Below are 16011 nucleotides of genomic sequence, written 5' to 3' on the forward strand. Positions count from 1 at the left end.
ATGGCGGCCGTTTTGGAGTCGCTGCTGCGAGAGGAGGTGTCGGTCGCAGCCGCGGTGAGGTGGATCGCGCGCAGCGCCCAGAGTTCGGAGGTAACAGCGCCGACACGCCCCCAGGCCTGGCCCGAGTCTGCTTTCCGCGTGAGATACCACCCCTCCGGTCCCTTTTCTTTTGGGTGCCTGGCTGTCAGCCCGGGCCGAATGCGCTCCAACTAGGGGCCGCTGCCGGGGCCGCCCGCCTCAGCGCGCCCTGCGGTCCGGGCTGCTCGTGGCGCCGGGCTGGCAGCTGACCCTCTCGCCCCTCTCCCGCTTCTCCCTCAGGATGACCCCGGGGAGGCGGCCGCGCTGAGCTCCCTCCGGCCACTGCGGAAGGAATTCGTGCCATTCCTGCTGAACTTCCTGAGGGAGCAGAGCAGCCGCGTCCTCCCTCAGGGCCCCCCAACCCCCGCCAAGGCCCCGGGCTCCTCGGCAGCTCTGCCTGGGAGGCCCGGGGGCCCGCCGCGGGGCGGCCGCGGGGCGCGCAGCCAGCTCTTCCCTCCGACGGAGCCTTCCAGCACCGCCGCCGCCGAGGCCCCTTCGGCCCGCCGCGGGGGCAGGAGGCGGGGCCCGGGGCCGGGTCGCGAGCGGGGAGGCCGCGGCCCCGGGGGCCTGGAGGAGGGGGTCAGCGGAGAGAGTTCGCCTTGGGCCGGGGGCCGGAGGCCCAGGGGATCTGGCAGCCCCGGCAGCCCCAGCCTCGCGCGCTCTGATCCGCCAAACCTCAGCAACCTGGAGGAGTTCCCTCCCGTAGGCTCGGTTCCCCCCGGCCCTGCAGGGTGAGAATCAGGCCCCATCCACGATTGGGGTGGCACGAAGGCTGTGTTAGGGGAATCAGTAAATCAGGGCTGGGCGCTCCGCAGTTGAGCGTGGGAATGCCCCGAGGGTTGGGGGTGAGTTAACCACATGGTGAGGGGCCTTTTGCGAAGTTCCCCCCCCCCCCCGCTGTTGTGGTGGAGGGGGAGGTGTTTGAAGATAACGAATTTGAGAAAAACCTGTGGCTACTCAGCAGGACGAAGCCTTCGCGCAGGATCAATCCAACTCCGGTGAGCGAAGAGCGGTCACTGTCCAAGCCCAAGACCTGCTTCACCTCACCCCCAATCAACTGTGTCCCCAGTTCCCAACCCTCAGTCCCGGACACTAGCCCTTGGGGCCATGGCCTTCCCCCAGGGTGCAGAAGTCTGCAAGAGGAACGGGAGATGCTCAGGAAGGAGCGGTATGACCTTGCCACTCCCTGGGTTGTCAGCTTCCTCCCAGTGGGGGATCTGCAGGCCTTTTCCCTTGAGATTGGTTTGCCCCTGGGAGCAGCCCTGGGTCTGTTTCCTGGGCTGTGGATGTCTGCCCTGGAGAAACCTGAGTGTGGCTGTGGAGGGGAAGCCAGGGGAACCGCTCATGACATCTCTCTGTCCCCTTAGCTCTAAGCAGCTGCAGCAGTCACCTACTCCCGCCTGTCCCACCTCAGAATCGGGGTCTCCCCTCCCCAGCCGGACAGGTAACCTCACAGCTGAGCCCGCTGACCCTGCCAGAGTGTCTTCCCGCCAGCGCCTAGAGCTGATAGCCCTCATCTACTCTTCATGCATCGCAGGTAGTTGAGAGCAAAGGGCGCTTGAGTGGAGATGCCTGCGGAATTTTGGTGTAGGAGAAATGATAAGGCAAGCAGAACTGAGCCTTGGTTCCAAATGATGCCTGACACCCTGGGGCTTCCTTTTATATCCAGAGAACCTGGTACCAAACCTCTTCTTGGAGCTTTTCTTCGTCCTTCAACTCCTTACTGCTCGGAGGATGGTGGCCACGAAGGAGAGTGACCTTGAACCAATTCCGGGAGCACTAGGTCAGTGAGTGAGCCTCTTTTTGGGAAATGAGGTCTGGAGATGGAACAGTTCTTAACTGACAGCTTGGTACTATCCTTCTAGATTCCCTGGAAAGCCCTCTGTTCCAGAGTGTCCATGATTGTGTCTTCTTTGCAGTACAGGTTTTGGAGCATCAGTTTCAGTGAGTTTCCCCAGCTTTGGCATTTGAGCCTTATTCCCAATGTTCGCTTGGGTCTCTGGCCACTTGAGGTAAAATGCTTGTGCTTAACACAGGTGCAATAACTTTGGGCCTTTTCCTACATGGACCCTGTAGTTATTGGTCAAAGCTATGAATTTAACTCCTATAACAATCAAATTGCTGTCTGTGGTCTTGGCATCTGATCTTTGGGTTTATGTCTAATGTTTCCCTGCTCCATAAGGTTTCGTTTCTTCCCCCTTGCCTCCATCATCTTAAATCCTTGGCCCATGACTTTGCCTTACATGCCTGCTCCATGTTCCAGATAATGTTCTCTGTGGCGTGCAGATGTCACCTTCCTGTTTGCAGTCCATGTCCCGTTCACAGTCATAGGTGCTTTTGTCCCTGCAGGGTTCTTTCCTACTTGGACAAAGGGACCTTAAAACTGTTGGCTGAGAATGAGCGGCTGCTGTGCTTTTCACCAGCTCTGCAAGGCCGCCTCCGAGCTGCCTATGAGGGCAGTGTTGCCAAGGTAGGGACCCCTCCTAGCCTCCACCTGACCCTTCCCAGCCTCATAATTTAGGCAGCCAAGCACACACCAGGCTAACTCCGGGCAGGAATACAGAGATGACGTTTTCTGAGCATGATCTGTGAGGGTTTCAGTCCCTAATGTCCCTGCCATATTTTAGGTCTCTCTGGCGATGCCACCGTCTGCTCAAGCTGTCTCCTTTCAGCCAGAAACTGACAATCGTGCCAACTTCTCCAGTGACCGAGCCTTTCATACTTTTAAAAAACAAAGGTGACAAGAAAAGGGAACTTTCAGGAGGGAGTGGGGCAGCATTTCTCTGGGATAGGCAGCCTATGTTGTTTTCCTAGAAACTAGGAGTTTGGCACTAATAGGTGGTAGTTTAGCACCACTGCACCCTTTCTGCCAAGTATCATAATGGCTACACACCTTCATTCCGTTTTCCTGCCCATGGACTTGAACCTCTGACCTCAGCAGCCTTCTCACAGGTATATGACGTTAGTCACAGGGTCCTCAAACAAGAGAGAACCAGCTCAGCTTTTCCTGTGTACAGAAGTATGTGAAGCATGTTGTGTGCTGCTGCTGGGTCTTCAATGTTGTTGGCATGTAGAGAACTTTGGAGAGGATAAAGAATGGGGCTGTGGATAGTCCTGTCCTCGATGGTTCGGAGCTAGAGAAAGCACTCTTGGGAGTGAGATCAGCTATGCCTCAGTTGATCAGGCGTTCTTGTGTCTGTCAGGGATGTGTTTTTTGAGGTGCTTCGAGAGTGGGAAGATCGGCATGAGGAGCCTGGCTGGGATTTTGAGAAGGGCTTGGGCAGCAGGATCAGGTAGGTGCTCCCACACTGGTCACCTTAGTGGTGCTCTGATAGTTGATTGGAGGAGGGCTCTTCCTCCACTTATAGCCCATAGCTCCTACCTTCTGTGTCCTCCTTAATCTCTAGTTATTGGCAACTCTGCCTCTACTCAGAGGGATTTGTATTGCCAGCTCCTTGCACTCAGAATGACTCAGACTTGTTATATGAGTGTGAATGCTTGGATGAATACCAAGCCCGTTTTCCAGGTTGCTTGAGTTTTGGCCCAAGTCACTGGTTAGACCCTTTCCAACATTTTCTTCATTGTCTAGTTCAGCAGCTCCAATAACTTTGCAGAGCTAGATGCAGAAAGAATATCCTGTCCAGTGATCTATCTTCCACATGAGTCATGACACTCACTAGAGCCCAGTATAGACTGAAGATTAGGGATGGTATTATCTCTTGGTGGATTCAGTGTGTCTGTAGCCTTGAGGGATCTTGGTGCTAAGGAGAGTGTCCCTTACCTATTCCCACATCTTTGCACTGGCCAACTCTGGCTGAGGTCTGCTCACGCCCCTGGGTAAGGACTGAAAGGCCCAAGGATTGGCTCGTTGTCTCAGATTTCTGCCCCCTTCCTCCTTCTGTCACATTCTGTTCCTGCCTCTTATGCCTCAGAGCCATGATGGGTCAGCTCTCTGCAGCCTGCAGCCACAGCCATTTCGTTCGGCTTTTCCAGAAACAACTTCTCCAGGTAAGAGCCCCAGCAGGAGAGATGAATCTACAGGAGGCAGTAGGTATTAAAGGCTGCCAGGTAATGGTGGGATGGAGCGGACAGACATGCAGGTCCTGGGCTGGAGTTTGAACAGGAGTTCTCCTTGGGGGGTGGCTGAGATGCAGGCAGCCAGAGGGGAGCCAGAGCCCTCCATCACGTGCCCTGCACCCACGGCCTCCCTAGCCTCCTCACACACCCAGCATACCCTGCCAGCCTTAGGCCCTCAGTACTCCCTTGTCCTTGGTCTGTGCCATAGTAGAGCGAGCCCTGTCATAGGACTCAGGCCCGATTTTAAATCCTGGCCCTAGTGACCGAGGCAAACATCTAACCTTGTGAGGTTAGTCTCTTTACCTATAAAACACCGTGATCCCAACCTTGAAAAACAAACCTGTGGCACCTGATACAGGGCTGGCATTCCAGAAATGTTCATTACTTCCACCCTATTTTGTTCAGTCCTTCTTTCCAGAAAAACTTACTGTTTTTTTTTTCTCCTCTTCCTGCCGCGCAGATGTGTCAGAGTCCCAGTGGCACCGGAGGCACGGTCTTGGGTGAAGCTCCGGATGTGTTAAGTATGCTTGGAGCTGACAAACTGGGGCGGTTGCGGCGCCTACAGGAGAGGCTTGTGGCCCCTCAGAGCAGCGGGGGACCCTGTCCGCCCCCCACCTTCCCGGGCTGTCAGGGATTCTTCAGGGACTTCATCCTGAGCGCCAGCAGGTAAGGGTCCCCTGCAAAGTGCAGGGAATAGGGCTGAGGCCAGGAGGGGTTTGTCTTTCCAGAAGGGCAACAGTTCTCTCTCTTTTGCCTGGAATGTAACAGAGTGGGACCGGTGATGTCCAGGCTCCTCTAGCTCACAGTTCCTGCCTCCATTTCCTTTCCTGTTCTTTGACCCACACTGGTAACCTCAGCCTCCTTCCCTCTCTGCCCCACTGTGCCTTGCTTTCTGCATGAACTTTCTCTCTATTCCGATTCTGTCTATGCCTCTGCCAGTGTCTTTTTTTTTTTTTTTTTTTTTCTTCACTTCCTAGCTTCCAGTTTAATCAGCATCTCATGGACAGTCTGAGTTTAAAGATCCGGGAGCTCAACAGCCTTGCCCTGCCACAGCCTGAGCCCAGTGACGAAGATGGGGAGTCAGATGTGGACTGGCAGGTTAGAAAGCAGAATGAGGGAGAGAACAGGGTTCTGACCTAGGAGGGAAGGGCTCTTTTCAAGAACTGGGTAACAGATTCAGAATTGCTCTTGAAGCCCTATGCTTAGGACATCTTGCTTCCCTGATCCCTACAGGGTGAACGGAGGCAGTTTGCCATGGTGCTGCTCAGCCTGAGGCTTCTGGCTAAATTCCTGGGCTTTGTGGCTTTCCTGCCATACCGGGGGCCTGAGCCACCCCCCACCCGTGAGCTCCAGGACTCCATTCTGGCCCTGAGGAGCCAGGTGAATGGGGGCTCTGGTAAGGAGGGCCGGGAGGGGCCGCCGAGCCCTGGAGATGGAGGGCATCCCCCACCTCCAGCCCCCCACCCCCTGACCCAGCCCTGCCCCACCAGGTGCCCCCGGCCCTGGATGTGCGGGCGCTGTTGCAGCAGGGGCTGCGGGCCCGCCGAGCCGTGCTCACGGTGCCCTGGCTGGTGGAGTTCCTCTCCCTCGCTGACCACATTGTGCCACTGCTGGACTATTACCGCAGCATCTTCACTCTCCTGCTCCACCTACATCGGTGAGTCCAGAAAGGGTGAGGCTTAAGCCAAGGGCATGGGAGAACACTGCTGAAGCTGCTGTCAGTGAAGAGGGTTGAGCGGCCCTGTGCTTCCTGTGCGGTACCATAGCCAAAACCTACCCTCAGGGGAGAGGCAGAAAGTGGGCACTTTTTTGCACTTTTATTAGCTGTTTTTTATTCTTCCTGTGGCTGAGCTCAGAGGGAGTACAGATCTGGTGAGGGGCGGTGGGGAGATCCTGGTCACCTGTATGACAGCCATCCCCTTTTGGTCTGCTTTTGAGAATTACCTTCCCAGTGATAGCTTTTTTTTTTATTCCGTTCTGTTTCTTATACAAATGTACTGTTTAGGAGCTTGGTCTTGTCAAAGGAAAGCGAGGGGGAGATGTGTTTCCTTAACAAGTTGCTGCTGCTTGCTGTTCTGGGCTGGCTTTTCCAGGTTGGTCAAGTGGAGAAAGATCCAGATTGGGGAAGGGAGGCATCCACTGTGGGTGGAGTCGGGGAGTAGGAGAATGTCTGAGTCTGAACAAGGTCACGGCCAGAAGATGAAGGTTTAGAGGGGGTATGGGAATTACCATGGTTTCAGAGCAAGGTTGCTTTGTATCTGGTGGCCAAACCCTGGAACCACAAGGTCTGTGTGTTGAATCTCTGAAGCACTGACTGGAGTTTGCACTGCTCTGATCTTTTGTCAGATTCCCACAGTCCCTGAGGATCTGTTCTTTCTGGAAGAGGGTCAGTTGGATACTTTTGAGGTGGATACAGTAACTTCAGAGCACGGGTTGGTAAGTGTTGGGGTCTGGCCAAAGCTGTGGGAGTGGCAGGAATAAAGGAGGCAGGCAGTCTGGGAGTTCCTAGAGACTGAACTCTTCTGTAACTCTTCCCCAACTGTCCCATTTCTGGCACACTGGGGAGGAAGAGAAGCCTGCCTGCCTAACTCTGGCCTGTTCTCTCCCCCAGGATGGCATGCCTGTGGTGGACCAGCACCTACTCTACACCTGCTGCCCCTATATTGGTGAGGCACCCAGGGTCCTCAAGTCCCTGGCCTGTCCCTTCATGAGCACCTAAAAGGCATCCCGTGGGCCTAACACCCTAATATGTTGTTCTCTTCTTAGGCGTTCCCCAGGTGCCTCAGCCTCTTTACTCCACAAATACTTAAAGTCCCAAGATGCCTGGGAGGGTAGGGGTGGTTCTGGAACTAAGCAGTTGGGCTTCCCTGTTGCAGGAGAGCTCCGAAAACTGCTCGCTTCGTGGGTGTCAGGCAGCAGTGGGCGGAGTGGAGGCTTTGTGAGGAAGATCACTCCCACCACCACCACGGGTCTTGGAGCCCAGCCTCCCCGGACCACCCAGGGGCTGCAGGTAAGGGCAGGGCAGAGGCAGGGGACATCCAGGGGGGAAGAGAGAGGAAACTCTTCATGCGCCATTGCCTCTTCCCCACAGGCACAGCTGGCCCAAGCCTTTTTCCACAACCAGCCACCTTCCCTGCGCAGGACTGTGGAATTTGTGGCTGAAAGAATCGGCTCTAACTGTGTCAAACACATCAAGTAAGGGTTGAAGGGGTTGGGAAGGCAGGTGTGGAAGGTGCCAGGCTCATTCCCTTACCATTTACCCCCTCAACTCTTAACATTGTATTGCCAATCTGAGGAAAGTTAGCTTGAGGGGAAGGATATGGTGGGGAGGCTAAAACTGCTAACATTATTTGAGGTTAGTTCTGACCAGATTTCCTTGCATTTGCAGCCCCTTTCTGATTCAGTTCCCTCAACCACCTTCAAGCTTTTCTGTCCCCGCTGCAGGGCCACACTGGTGGCAGATCTGGTACGCCAGGCTGAGTCGCTTCTTCAGGAGCAGCTGGTGACGCAGGGACAGGAAGGGGGTGATCCAGCCCAGCTGTTGGAGATCTTGTGTTCCCAGCTGTGCCCCCACGGGGCCCAGGCACTGACCCGGGGGCGGGAGTAAGAGACGCCAGACCCTCATCCCCACTCTCCGCTTTTTTTTTCCTGACTTTTTCTTTTTCACAAACTCATCTCTTTTTATTCCACGTCCTCTCTGAAACCCCCTTTTTCTTTCACTTCCTATGTAGGTACATATCTTAGGCTTTAGGACCCAAAGTCTAAAGTTGAGTTGGAAGAATGGGGGGTTGGGTGTCCCATTCCTCCCAGCGTCAGGGATCAGGGGTGGGCCCAGAGCTGACAGTGCTTCTCTTAACCCCCTGCCCACCTCTCACCAAGGCAGAGCCCTCCTGGCTCAGCTGATTGGTGCACTTGGCCTTTCTTTCTGTGAGCCAGGCCAAAACCTCTAGCCATCACAGACTCTGTCTCCTTTCAGGTTCTGTCAGAAGAAGAGCCCTGGGGCAGTACGGGCACTGCTTCCCGAGGAGACCCCGGCAGCTGTAAGTAGGGAGGAGGCCTGGAGCCCGCGGGCTGCTGTTTGGTGGTGGGAGAGTTGCGCTGCAGGTCACATGTGCATGAAGGTGGTGGATGGGTCCGAGGGTTGGTCCCGGCCTTGGGGACACCTGAGCTGTTGTTCATTCTCATCCCTGAGCCTCCCCTGGCCCCTGACGCTGCAGTTCTTCTGGGTCACAGGTTCTAAGCAGCGCAGAGAACATTGCTGTGGGGCTTGCGACAGAGAAGGCCTGTGCCTGGTTGTCAGCCAACATCACAGGTAAGGTCCAGGACAGGGGAGTGGCTGACCAAGTTCTTCCAAAGTGGACTGGCAGAAAATGGGAGGCCTCTAGGGGAGAAGGAACATAAACCAGTTGGAAACAGTGATGGGCATGGGTTGGTGTGGTGACCCCTCTTCTGTTCTCCCTTTGACCTGCAGCACTGATCAGGAGGGAGGTGAAGGCGGCAGTGAGTCGCACACTTCGAGCCCAGGGTCCTGAACCAGCTGCCCGGGGGGAGCGGAGGGGCTGCTCCCGAGCCTGTGAGCACCACGCTCCCCTCCCCTCCCACCTCATCTCCGAGATCAAAGTACACAGCTCCCCTCCTCCCTGCGCCCCTCTCCTCTCCCTTCTCCCCGCTCTTTTCCTGGTCTCCCTCCTTCCTCACGTCAGCTGCAGTGTTTTGTGTAGCCGCTTTCTGTGTTGTGCAGCTAGTTCGGTGTCCTTCGTTACTGAACGGGATTAGGTAGGGCACAGCTGAACTGAACGGTTTTCCTAATTGCTTTTCACTAACTTCTGGTACCTGAATCACCCAAAAGGGGAAAAGAACAGATACGAAAGTTTCCGATGGACTGCATACTGCTTGCATGGGAGGTGATGGGGTCTGGGGGGAGCGGACGTCTGCTGTAGTAGGAAAGCCTCAAAGGGGGCAGTCACCTGTGTTGGCACAAGATTTCAGAAATGTTATCATATGTGGGATGTGATGCTTATTTAGTTGTAGGCAGTAAGAATAAACTACCATTGCTCTTGATTGTAAAAATTTAGATACCGTCTAGAGTAGGGCTCAGCAAACAGCCCATGGACCAAGTCCAGCCTGCTGCTGATTTCTATAAATCAAGTTTTATTGGAACACAGCCACACTTGTTCACTGATGAATTGTCTAGGGCTGTTTTTGTGCTACAGCAGCAGAGATGTTAAGGCCTGCAAACCCTCAACTATTTACTGTTTGGTGGAGCCAAAGATTAGGACTAGGGACTAAGAAGGAATGACAAAAATGGAGAGTATATAGTGGGGGGAAGAAAAGGCTAAGTGGTTTTCTGTACTGAAGCCGGACTCTCCCAAGAAGATGAACAGAGAAGCATAGGGGATAGAAAATATAACACGTAGCCAGACGGTTCTCCTAAATGCTTTCAGGATAAGGCTCTCTGGGAAGTGGATGGGTGTGGCTTTGTCCCAAGACGAGTGACATCTCTTGAGCTCTCAAGGCAGCATGTTGTCCCTCAGCTGACCTGCTCCATCTGTTCCCTCTGTTGCTGTCCACTTGGTTGGCTTCTCCCAGCTGTGCGGTCCTGCCCGAGTCCCAGGTCTAAGGCACCTTGGCCCGGCCGCTTCATCCGGGGACCCTGTCTTCCTTTTCCTTCTGCCTCTTTCCACTGGCTTCTCGGTGGCCTCCTCGGTCCCAGCCAGGTATGAAGTCTCGCTCTGCTTCCACCCCTGCTCTCTCCAGGATGTGCTCGCTCTGGCTGTGGGGCCCCGGGACCCTGAGGAGGGAGTCTCTCCGGAGCATCTGGAGCAGCTCCTGGGCCAGCTGGGCCAGACACTGCGGTGCCGCCAGGTGAGACCTAACACGACGCTGTACTTGTGTCCTTGTCCAGTGCTAGTCACCAGAGCTGCATCAGCTCAAGTCTGCTGCTGTAAGGATAGTGCTAACGTCCAGCCTCTTCTCCACAGTTCCTGTGCCCGCCTGCAGAGCAGCATCTGGCAAAGTGCTCGGTGGAGTTAGCATCCCTCCTTGGTATGGCTCTCTGTCATTACATCACCCTTGTGTCACATCCCCCAGATCTCAGGTTTTGGTACAAGCTAGATTAGAAACATGGAGCTTTGTTCTCTTCTACCTCCCAGGGGCCAGCTAGGTGACCCTACCTCCATTTCTCAAAGCTTGACTTTTTTCTTTGCCCAAAGTGGCAGACCAGATCCCTGTCCTCGGGCCCCCGGTGCAGCACCGGCTGGAGAGAGGACAGGCTCGCAGGCTCCTGCACATGCTGCTTTCCCTGTGGAAGGATGACTTTCAGGTGCCGGTTCCACTGCAGCTGCTGCTGAGCCCAAGAAACCTGGGGCTTCTGGCAGACACTCGGCCAAGGGAGGTGAGCTAGAGCGGTGGAGGAGGGCAGGTGGGCTCTTTAGCCCCCTGCACTCCTGTTCTGACACCCCCCACCCTCACCCCAGTTGCTGTGTGTGTGTGTTTCCTTTACTCCACCTTTTCTGGCGCTGTGTTCATTTCCTCTAATACGCTCACATGGGCTGCAGATCTCCTCCTCCTCCTCCTCAGCAGCTCTGTCCTTTGGATCAGTCAGGGTCGCTGTGTCAACCTACCCCGCTGACGCTCTCCATGTGTGTTGCAGTGGGACCTGCTGCTGTTCTTGCTCCGGGAGCTGGTAGAGAAAGGGCTGATGGGACGGACAGAGATAGAGGCCTGCCTGGGCAGCCTCCATGATGCCCAGTGGCCAAAGGTAAGGAGTCCTCATCTCTTCATCCATCTGTCCCTTTTCTCCTGAAATGGGGCCAGCGGTGGGGCCCAGGCATTCTTAGGATCTTCCCAAAGCTCAGTGGACTTTATGAGGTATCTTCAGGACCACCCTGAAATGGTGTGGCTGTTCTGGAGTGCCTTTTTCACATTTGAGTAGCTACTGTATGAAAGAGGGTGCCAGCGGAGGAAGGAAGATGGAAGGCAGGTAGTTGGAAAGCAGCGCGGCAAGGTGAGTATGGGTTTTTTAAATCAGAATAACCTAGATTTGAATCTCAGCTGGTACTGAATGTTATCGTGATCTAGGGCAGAATAGTGTATACCTCCTGGGGTTTGTCAGGATGAAATCTGTTGGTGGTAAGTACTCACTAGATGATTCTGCGCCTCCTGTCAGATTCCCCTCTCCCTGCTGGAACTGGAGCATCCCCAGAGGACTAATGGGAAAAGGTGTCATGTCCATTTCAGTGTAGAAGGCCGTTGGGAAAAAATAAGGTTGTCTACTCACTGGTTAGCAAGGGCTAGATATTGGAGATTGAGTTTTATAGAAAGGATGTACCATCCAGAATTATGTGTCAGCCTTGTCTGTCCTCTTTCTGCTTATTCCAGGACTTCTCTGAAGAATTAGCAACACTGTTCAACCCATTTCTAGCTGAGCCTCACATGCCAGAACCCCAGCTAAGAGCTTGTGAGCTGGTGCAAACAAACCGGGGGACTGTGCTGGCCCAGAGCTAGGGCTGGGGAGTGGCCCTGCCTCAGGTGTCTGACCAGAGCCCTGGAGCCCAGCCGGACTGTGCCTCAGGAGGAGGCCCCGTGCCCCCCTCGGAGTGCTCACCGCTGACCCTTGCTGACGCGGGAGCAGCTAAGTCTGTAAGTCAGGCTTCCTGCTCACATGTGAAGGAAGCGTGTGGCTGCCGGCATCCCACTGACGCTGACTGCAGGCTCACCGCCCGCGTCCTAGAGGAAGGAGGAGGGTTCACCAGATTCAGGATTGTGATGGGAAAGCCTAGAGACAGACTCCAGTCCTGGAGCAGAAGAGTTGGCATTTATTATTTGGATTATTAAATGACGTGTGTGGGCTTGACACAGGACTTGAGCCCTATTTGCTGCTACCCCAGCATCCCTTAAAACTCTGTGGTTTGGAAATCATGACAGAGGCAAATGGCTTCTGCTTAACTCGTGAGTAAAGTTAAAACATGAATCTTGGGGAGTGGACGTTTTCTTACCACCAGGAGCTAGGCTGCCTGCCATCTCCTTAAAAATGCACAGTACGTGAGGTGGGGCTGACCTGCCAGAAGCCCAGCTTTTACCCTGCACCTTCTCTGCCTTCAGCCCTGTGCAGGTACTAACTCTCAACCGTAACTCCATTCAGGGGCTACACACAGGGCAGAACATTAGAGCTTTTTAAAATAAACCATTTTCTTTATCAAGGGCTTCATGTCTAGTTATTTTCATCTGGCTCTTCCCTTGAGAAGGCCGTAGTCTCAGGTGGGCTTGAAGGTGGGCACTGACAGGGCAGAGCAACCCTTGTGCTGGCTTGTTAGGGCTGGGGGTGTTGCATTTGGCTCAGAACAAAAGCATTCTGTGTGTCTCTAAGTTTGGACTAAAAAGCGCTACCTTGATAACGTGCATGAAGTTCACTCCTATAAAATTCATTCCTTTTCTACATTGGCAGTGCACACAGATTCAGGCTGTGTTTGAGGAAGGAGAGGGTACTTAGGGAACCCTCCTGAAGCGTGTCACAAAATTCTGTGTGTCCGTGTGTAGTTCCTGGGGGAAAAGTACATAGCTGTCAAAGAGGCCGACCCAAGGCCGAAAGGGCCTGCTGTGTCTGTCACCTGAGGAAAGCTGGTGGGAAGTCCTGACGGCCCTCAGCACAGAAAGGTCCCTCAGCACCTAAAAAGCCACTTCCGTCCCTCAGCTGCTCCTTTTACAGGTTTCTGCAGCTGAACCTTTTGTTCCATAATCTTTTTATCTTCAAAGGCCTTTATTTTGTCCTTTAAATCCATTTTACACTAATCTATAGGATGTGTCCTATAAATCCATTTATACTAAATTCAGGAAGTTCTGAATGCCTGGGAGCCAAGAAATGTTTTATCTTTCTGCACCCATGTGGCTTAACGAGAGCACTGCTCTCTGAAGGTGAGCCCTGAGGTAAGAAGCTGCCACTTCAGAGGACCCAGCTCTCTGTAGGTGGGACAGGTAGGCGGAGCTTGGAGGCAAGCCTGAAGCCCCAGGGATGCTGGGCTAATGCCCACTCAATTCAATATAGCGTGGGCCCAGCTCAGGAAACTTCACAGTGGCCTGTGTGAACCTTAAAGGCCCATTCTCTAGGCAGTAAGATAGAATTACAGTGAAACAGTGAACTCATTACGTTCCTTTCTACATACCTGCTCTCTACTAATTGTCTCAAACATTGGTTTTCAAAGTGTGGCTGGTCCCCAGACCAGCAGCCTCAGGACTTCCCAGACATACAACAAATACGTTGGCCCCGCTCCAGGACTACCGCATCTCAAACTCTGGGGTGTAACAAGTTCTTCAGGGTATTCTGATGAAGTCAGAAAGCCACCTATCCAAGCCAAAATTTGACTTCCTCGTGATCATTTGGAGCTGGGTCCCTGGATTATCTTTAGTACAGAATCAGCCTCAGTTAATTAATATTCCTTAGCTTGCTGACTCAGGCCTGGTGTGTGGCTATTGTAGGAAGGGGATTGCGATCGCCTCTGGGGACCCGTATGTTCAGCTTCCCATTGCCAGTTCTGCTTCAGAAGCCCAGAAGTACTCACCTGTTGTTAAAGAGCTTCCTTCCAGGGGATCATGGTCACTGGTGTGTGGCAATAACTGATCTGGAATCTTCTCTCATGTTCGTATTTGGCTACAGCTGGCTGTAGTTGGGTAATTGACAGGGCTGTTCACACACAAAGTCGTGCTGAGCTCATGGAAAGAACTCAGTACATTCGTGTGAACTGTATAGCTTGAAACCGGGCCGTGAGCTGTTGCTGCCATTGTAATCTCCAGACTAAAGTCTGAGCTCAAGGGACACCGCAGTCTTCACTAAATGAAAGGACACCATGGACCTTTAATTTGCAAGTGTTCTGACTTTTTCAATCAATGGACTTAGATTTATATGAAAAAGAGATGGGAGTACATAAATAGGGTGTTAAATATACCAAAAAAATTAGCCAGAAAAATACATTTAAAAGCAATTTAAAAAGTCTTCAATCATATATGAGTAACAATCTGAGGTAAAAGAAAAACAATCCTGCAAACACTTTGAGAAACAATAAATCTCTGTGCTATACTGTACAGAAACTGACCTTTTCAATCCCCATATGGTCACCCTCTTCCGCCAAAGATTGTGGGCACCAGAATGGAAGCTGGGAATCTCTCCCACCCCACCACTTCCACGTAATCGTACTGAATACTCGAAGCTCAAGTTTAGGCAGGCTAAGGTACAAGAAAACCGAGCCCATTCCCCATCTCCTCCTAGAATAGCACATATGACCACAGCAGCACGGACGCTCAGGGGACCACTGAAGGCTGGCACCAAGGCTCTGAGGGAAGGAACAGAACTGAGTTTCCTCCTAATGAATCACTTACCTCCTCTAAGAGTTCTCATATCTGCTCTCCAGTCTTCAATAAACAACTTTTCAGCTCTTTGAAATTCCTCTTGCCCTGTCAGCAGCCAACATTGGGCTGCCCACCCCCATCCCTCCTCAAAGGGCTAGGTTCCCCTCCTTGGCCTCAAATCTGTCCAACCTGCTTCTACAGTGGTCTTTCCCATTCTCCTGAGCTCTGGAGTGACAGCTCCAAGACTGAGCATTGCTCAATACTCCTGACTGAGGCAAAGACCCAAATGTCCTCTCCTGTGAAGGAAACGAAGAAGAAAAAGTAAAAATTAATAATAAAGCGTTTTGTAAAAATGCAAGGAGAAACGATTCCAAATGGTTTGTGCAGTTGTTTTTTTAAACCGTTTTTCTGGTTTGGCACTTTCCAATACTGCAGTCCACAGTGGAGCTGAATGCTGGAGACGGATTCTGAACAGTCCCGGTCAATGGCTGCTTGCTTCCCTCCCTGGCTGAGGGCTGGGCCAGAGTACTGCCCTCTCCTGGCTCTGCTGGCTACGCCCAGTCCTGGTCTTCAAGTGGCCTGCCACGATGTCCCGGAGAGGAAAGAGAGGTCGAGGAATCCAAAGAGGTGAGTTGAGCTTCACTGATGCTGGCTACCTGGGGCCAGGAACTCAGGTCCCCTCGCTCTGCAGAGGCACTAGCTGTGACCCAAGTACTGACGGGACTTTGCTGGCAACTCAGGTCTGAGTGCTGGTCAGCCTGGTCAGCCACAACCAGGAGCCTCGCCTGTCCTTGCATCCTGTACAGAGAATGACAAGAGCCACCTGGCATCACTGGCACATCCTGCACCTGCGTCTCTGCAGCACCATCTTGACAGTAAGATGCTAACTCCCAAGGAAGGAAGCCAGTCTGGCTATAACCAGTGGCTGCTGTTTGATGAAGGAGCTTAGGAGCTGAGGGGGGAAGCCCGGTGCACCAAGTTCTACCTGAAATAAAGCAGAAAGGGAAGGGTTAAAGGTGTGTACAGACGGGGAGAACACGCCAGGCCACACGTCAGCCCCAGGTAGTCACCCAGGCTGTTGCGATGCAAAAAGCTCCTCTGCGGTCCAGGAGTTTACAGGCCCCTGGGCTCTGCTGTTCAGATCTAGGCATGGGCTTCACCTCCCGGTGACAAAGGTCACGTTGGGGAACTGGGAGTGGAGCAAGAACAGAATGGGTCCTGCTCATTCTGCTCTGCTGAGGCTGCTGCTCCTCCCTCACCGTGGCTATCTCCCAAGGACTCAGCAACAGAGGGTCTAAAGGCCACCGAACTCTTTGGTAACGGCAACTTCAGTCAGAGAAGACTGACCTACTCTGTCCCCCTCCTCCGTCCTCGATTCCCCACTGACTCCCCGCACTGTGGCCCAGGAAGCCTGAGTCTCCAGCTCTGGGGACACAGGGCCTGGGCACTGAAGGGTGTTGAGCAGCTGAACAGAAAACTCCCGCGGGGTGGTGGGGTCACACCGAGGCGTTCTGT

General features: G+C 53.6%; 2 protein-coding genes across 5 annotated transcripts in view; one reads left to right on the forward strand and one right to left on the reverse strand.

The window, feature by feature from the left end:
• CDAN1 (codanin 1) lies at nt 1-12354 on the forward strand. 3 transcript variants are annotated; one of them, XM_047075226.1, is made up of 28 exons: nt 1-90; nt 319-809; nt 1040-1246; nt 1446-1615; nt 1748-1861; nt 1944-2022; nt 2428-2548; nt 2706-2815; nt 3282-3371; nt 4011-4086; nt 4616-4821; nt 5133-5253; nt 5389-5535; nt 5646-5812; nt 6161-6248; nt 6502-6591; nt 6767-6821; nt 7032-7165; nt 7247-7350; nt 7600-7758; nt 8132-8195; nt 8389-8467; nt 8627-8775; nt 9913-10020; nt 10137-10200; nt 10368-10549; nt 10808-10915; nt 11536-12354. In XM_047075226.1, the coding sequence occupies exons 1-28, from the start codon at nt 1-3 to the stop codon at nt 11659-11661; spliced, it is 3699 nt and encodes a 1232-aa protein (XP_046931182.1). In that variant the 3' UTR covers nt 11662-12354. The 3 variants fall into 3 exon arrangements, with proteins under 3 accessions (XP_046931182.1, XP_046931183.1, XP_046931184.1); XM_047075227.1 differs by having other exon boundaries at nt 1043-1246; XM_047075228.1 differs by lacking the exons at nt 10137-10200; nt 10368-10549; nt 10808-10915; nt 11536-12354 and having other exon boundaries at nt 8627-8728; nt 9913-9991.
• Nucleotides 12355-13981: 1627 nt separating this feature from the next.
• The window catches only part of STARD9 (StAR related lipid transfer domain containing 9), a 122762-nt gene continuing 120732 nt past the window's right edge, over nt 13982-16011 (reverse strand). For both annotated transcript variants that reach the window (XM_047075224.1, XM_047075225.1), the window contains one exon: nt 13982-15481. In XM_047075224.1, coding sequence (XP_046931180.1) covers nt 15380-15481 — 102 coding nt within the window. In that variant the 3' untranslated portion in view covers nt 13982-15379. The remainder of the gene's footprint in view (nt 15482-16011) is intronic.

The sequence above is a fragment of the Lynx rufus genome, unplaced genomic scaffold, assembly GCF_022079265.1.
Source record: "Lynx rufus isolate CCGP_SWC_20201006 ecotype Redwood Valley unplaced genomic scaffold, mLynRuf1.p SCAF_13, whole genome shotgun sequence".
Lineage (NCBI taxonomy): Eukaryota > Metazoa > Chordata > Mammalia > Carnivora > Felidae > Lynx > Lynx rufus.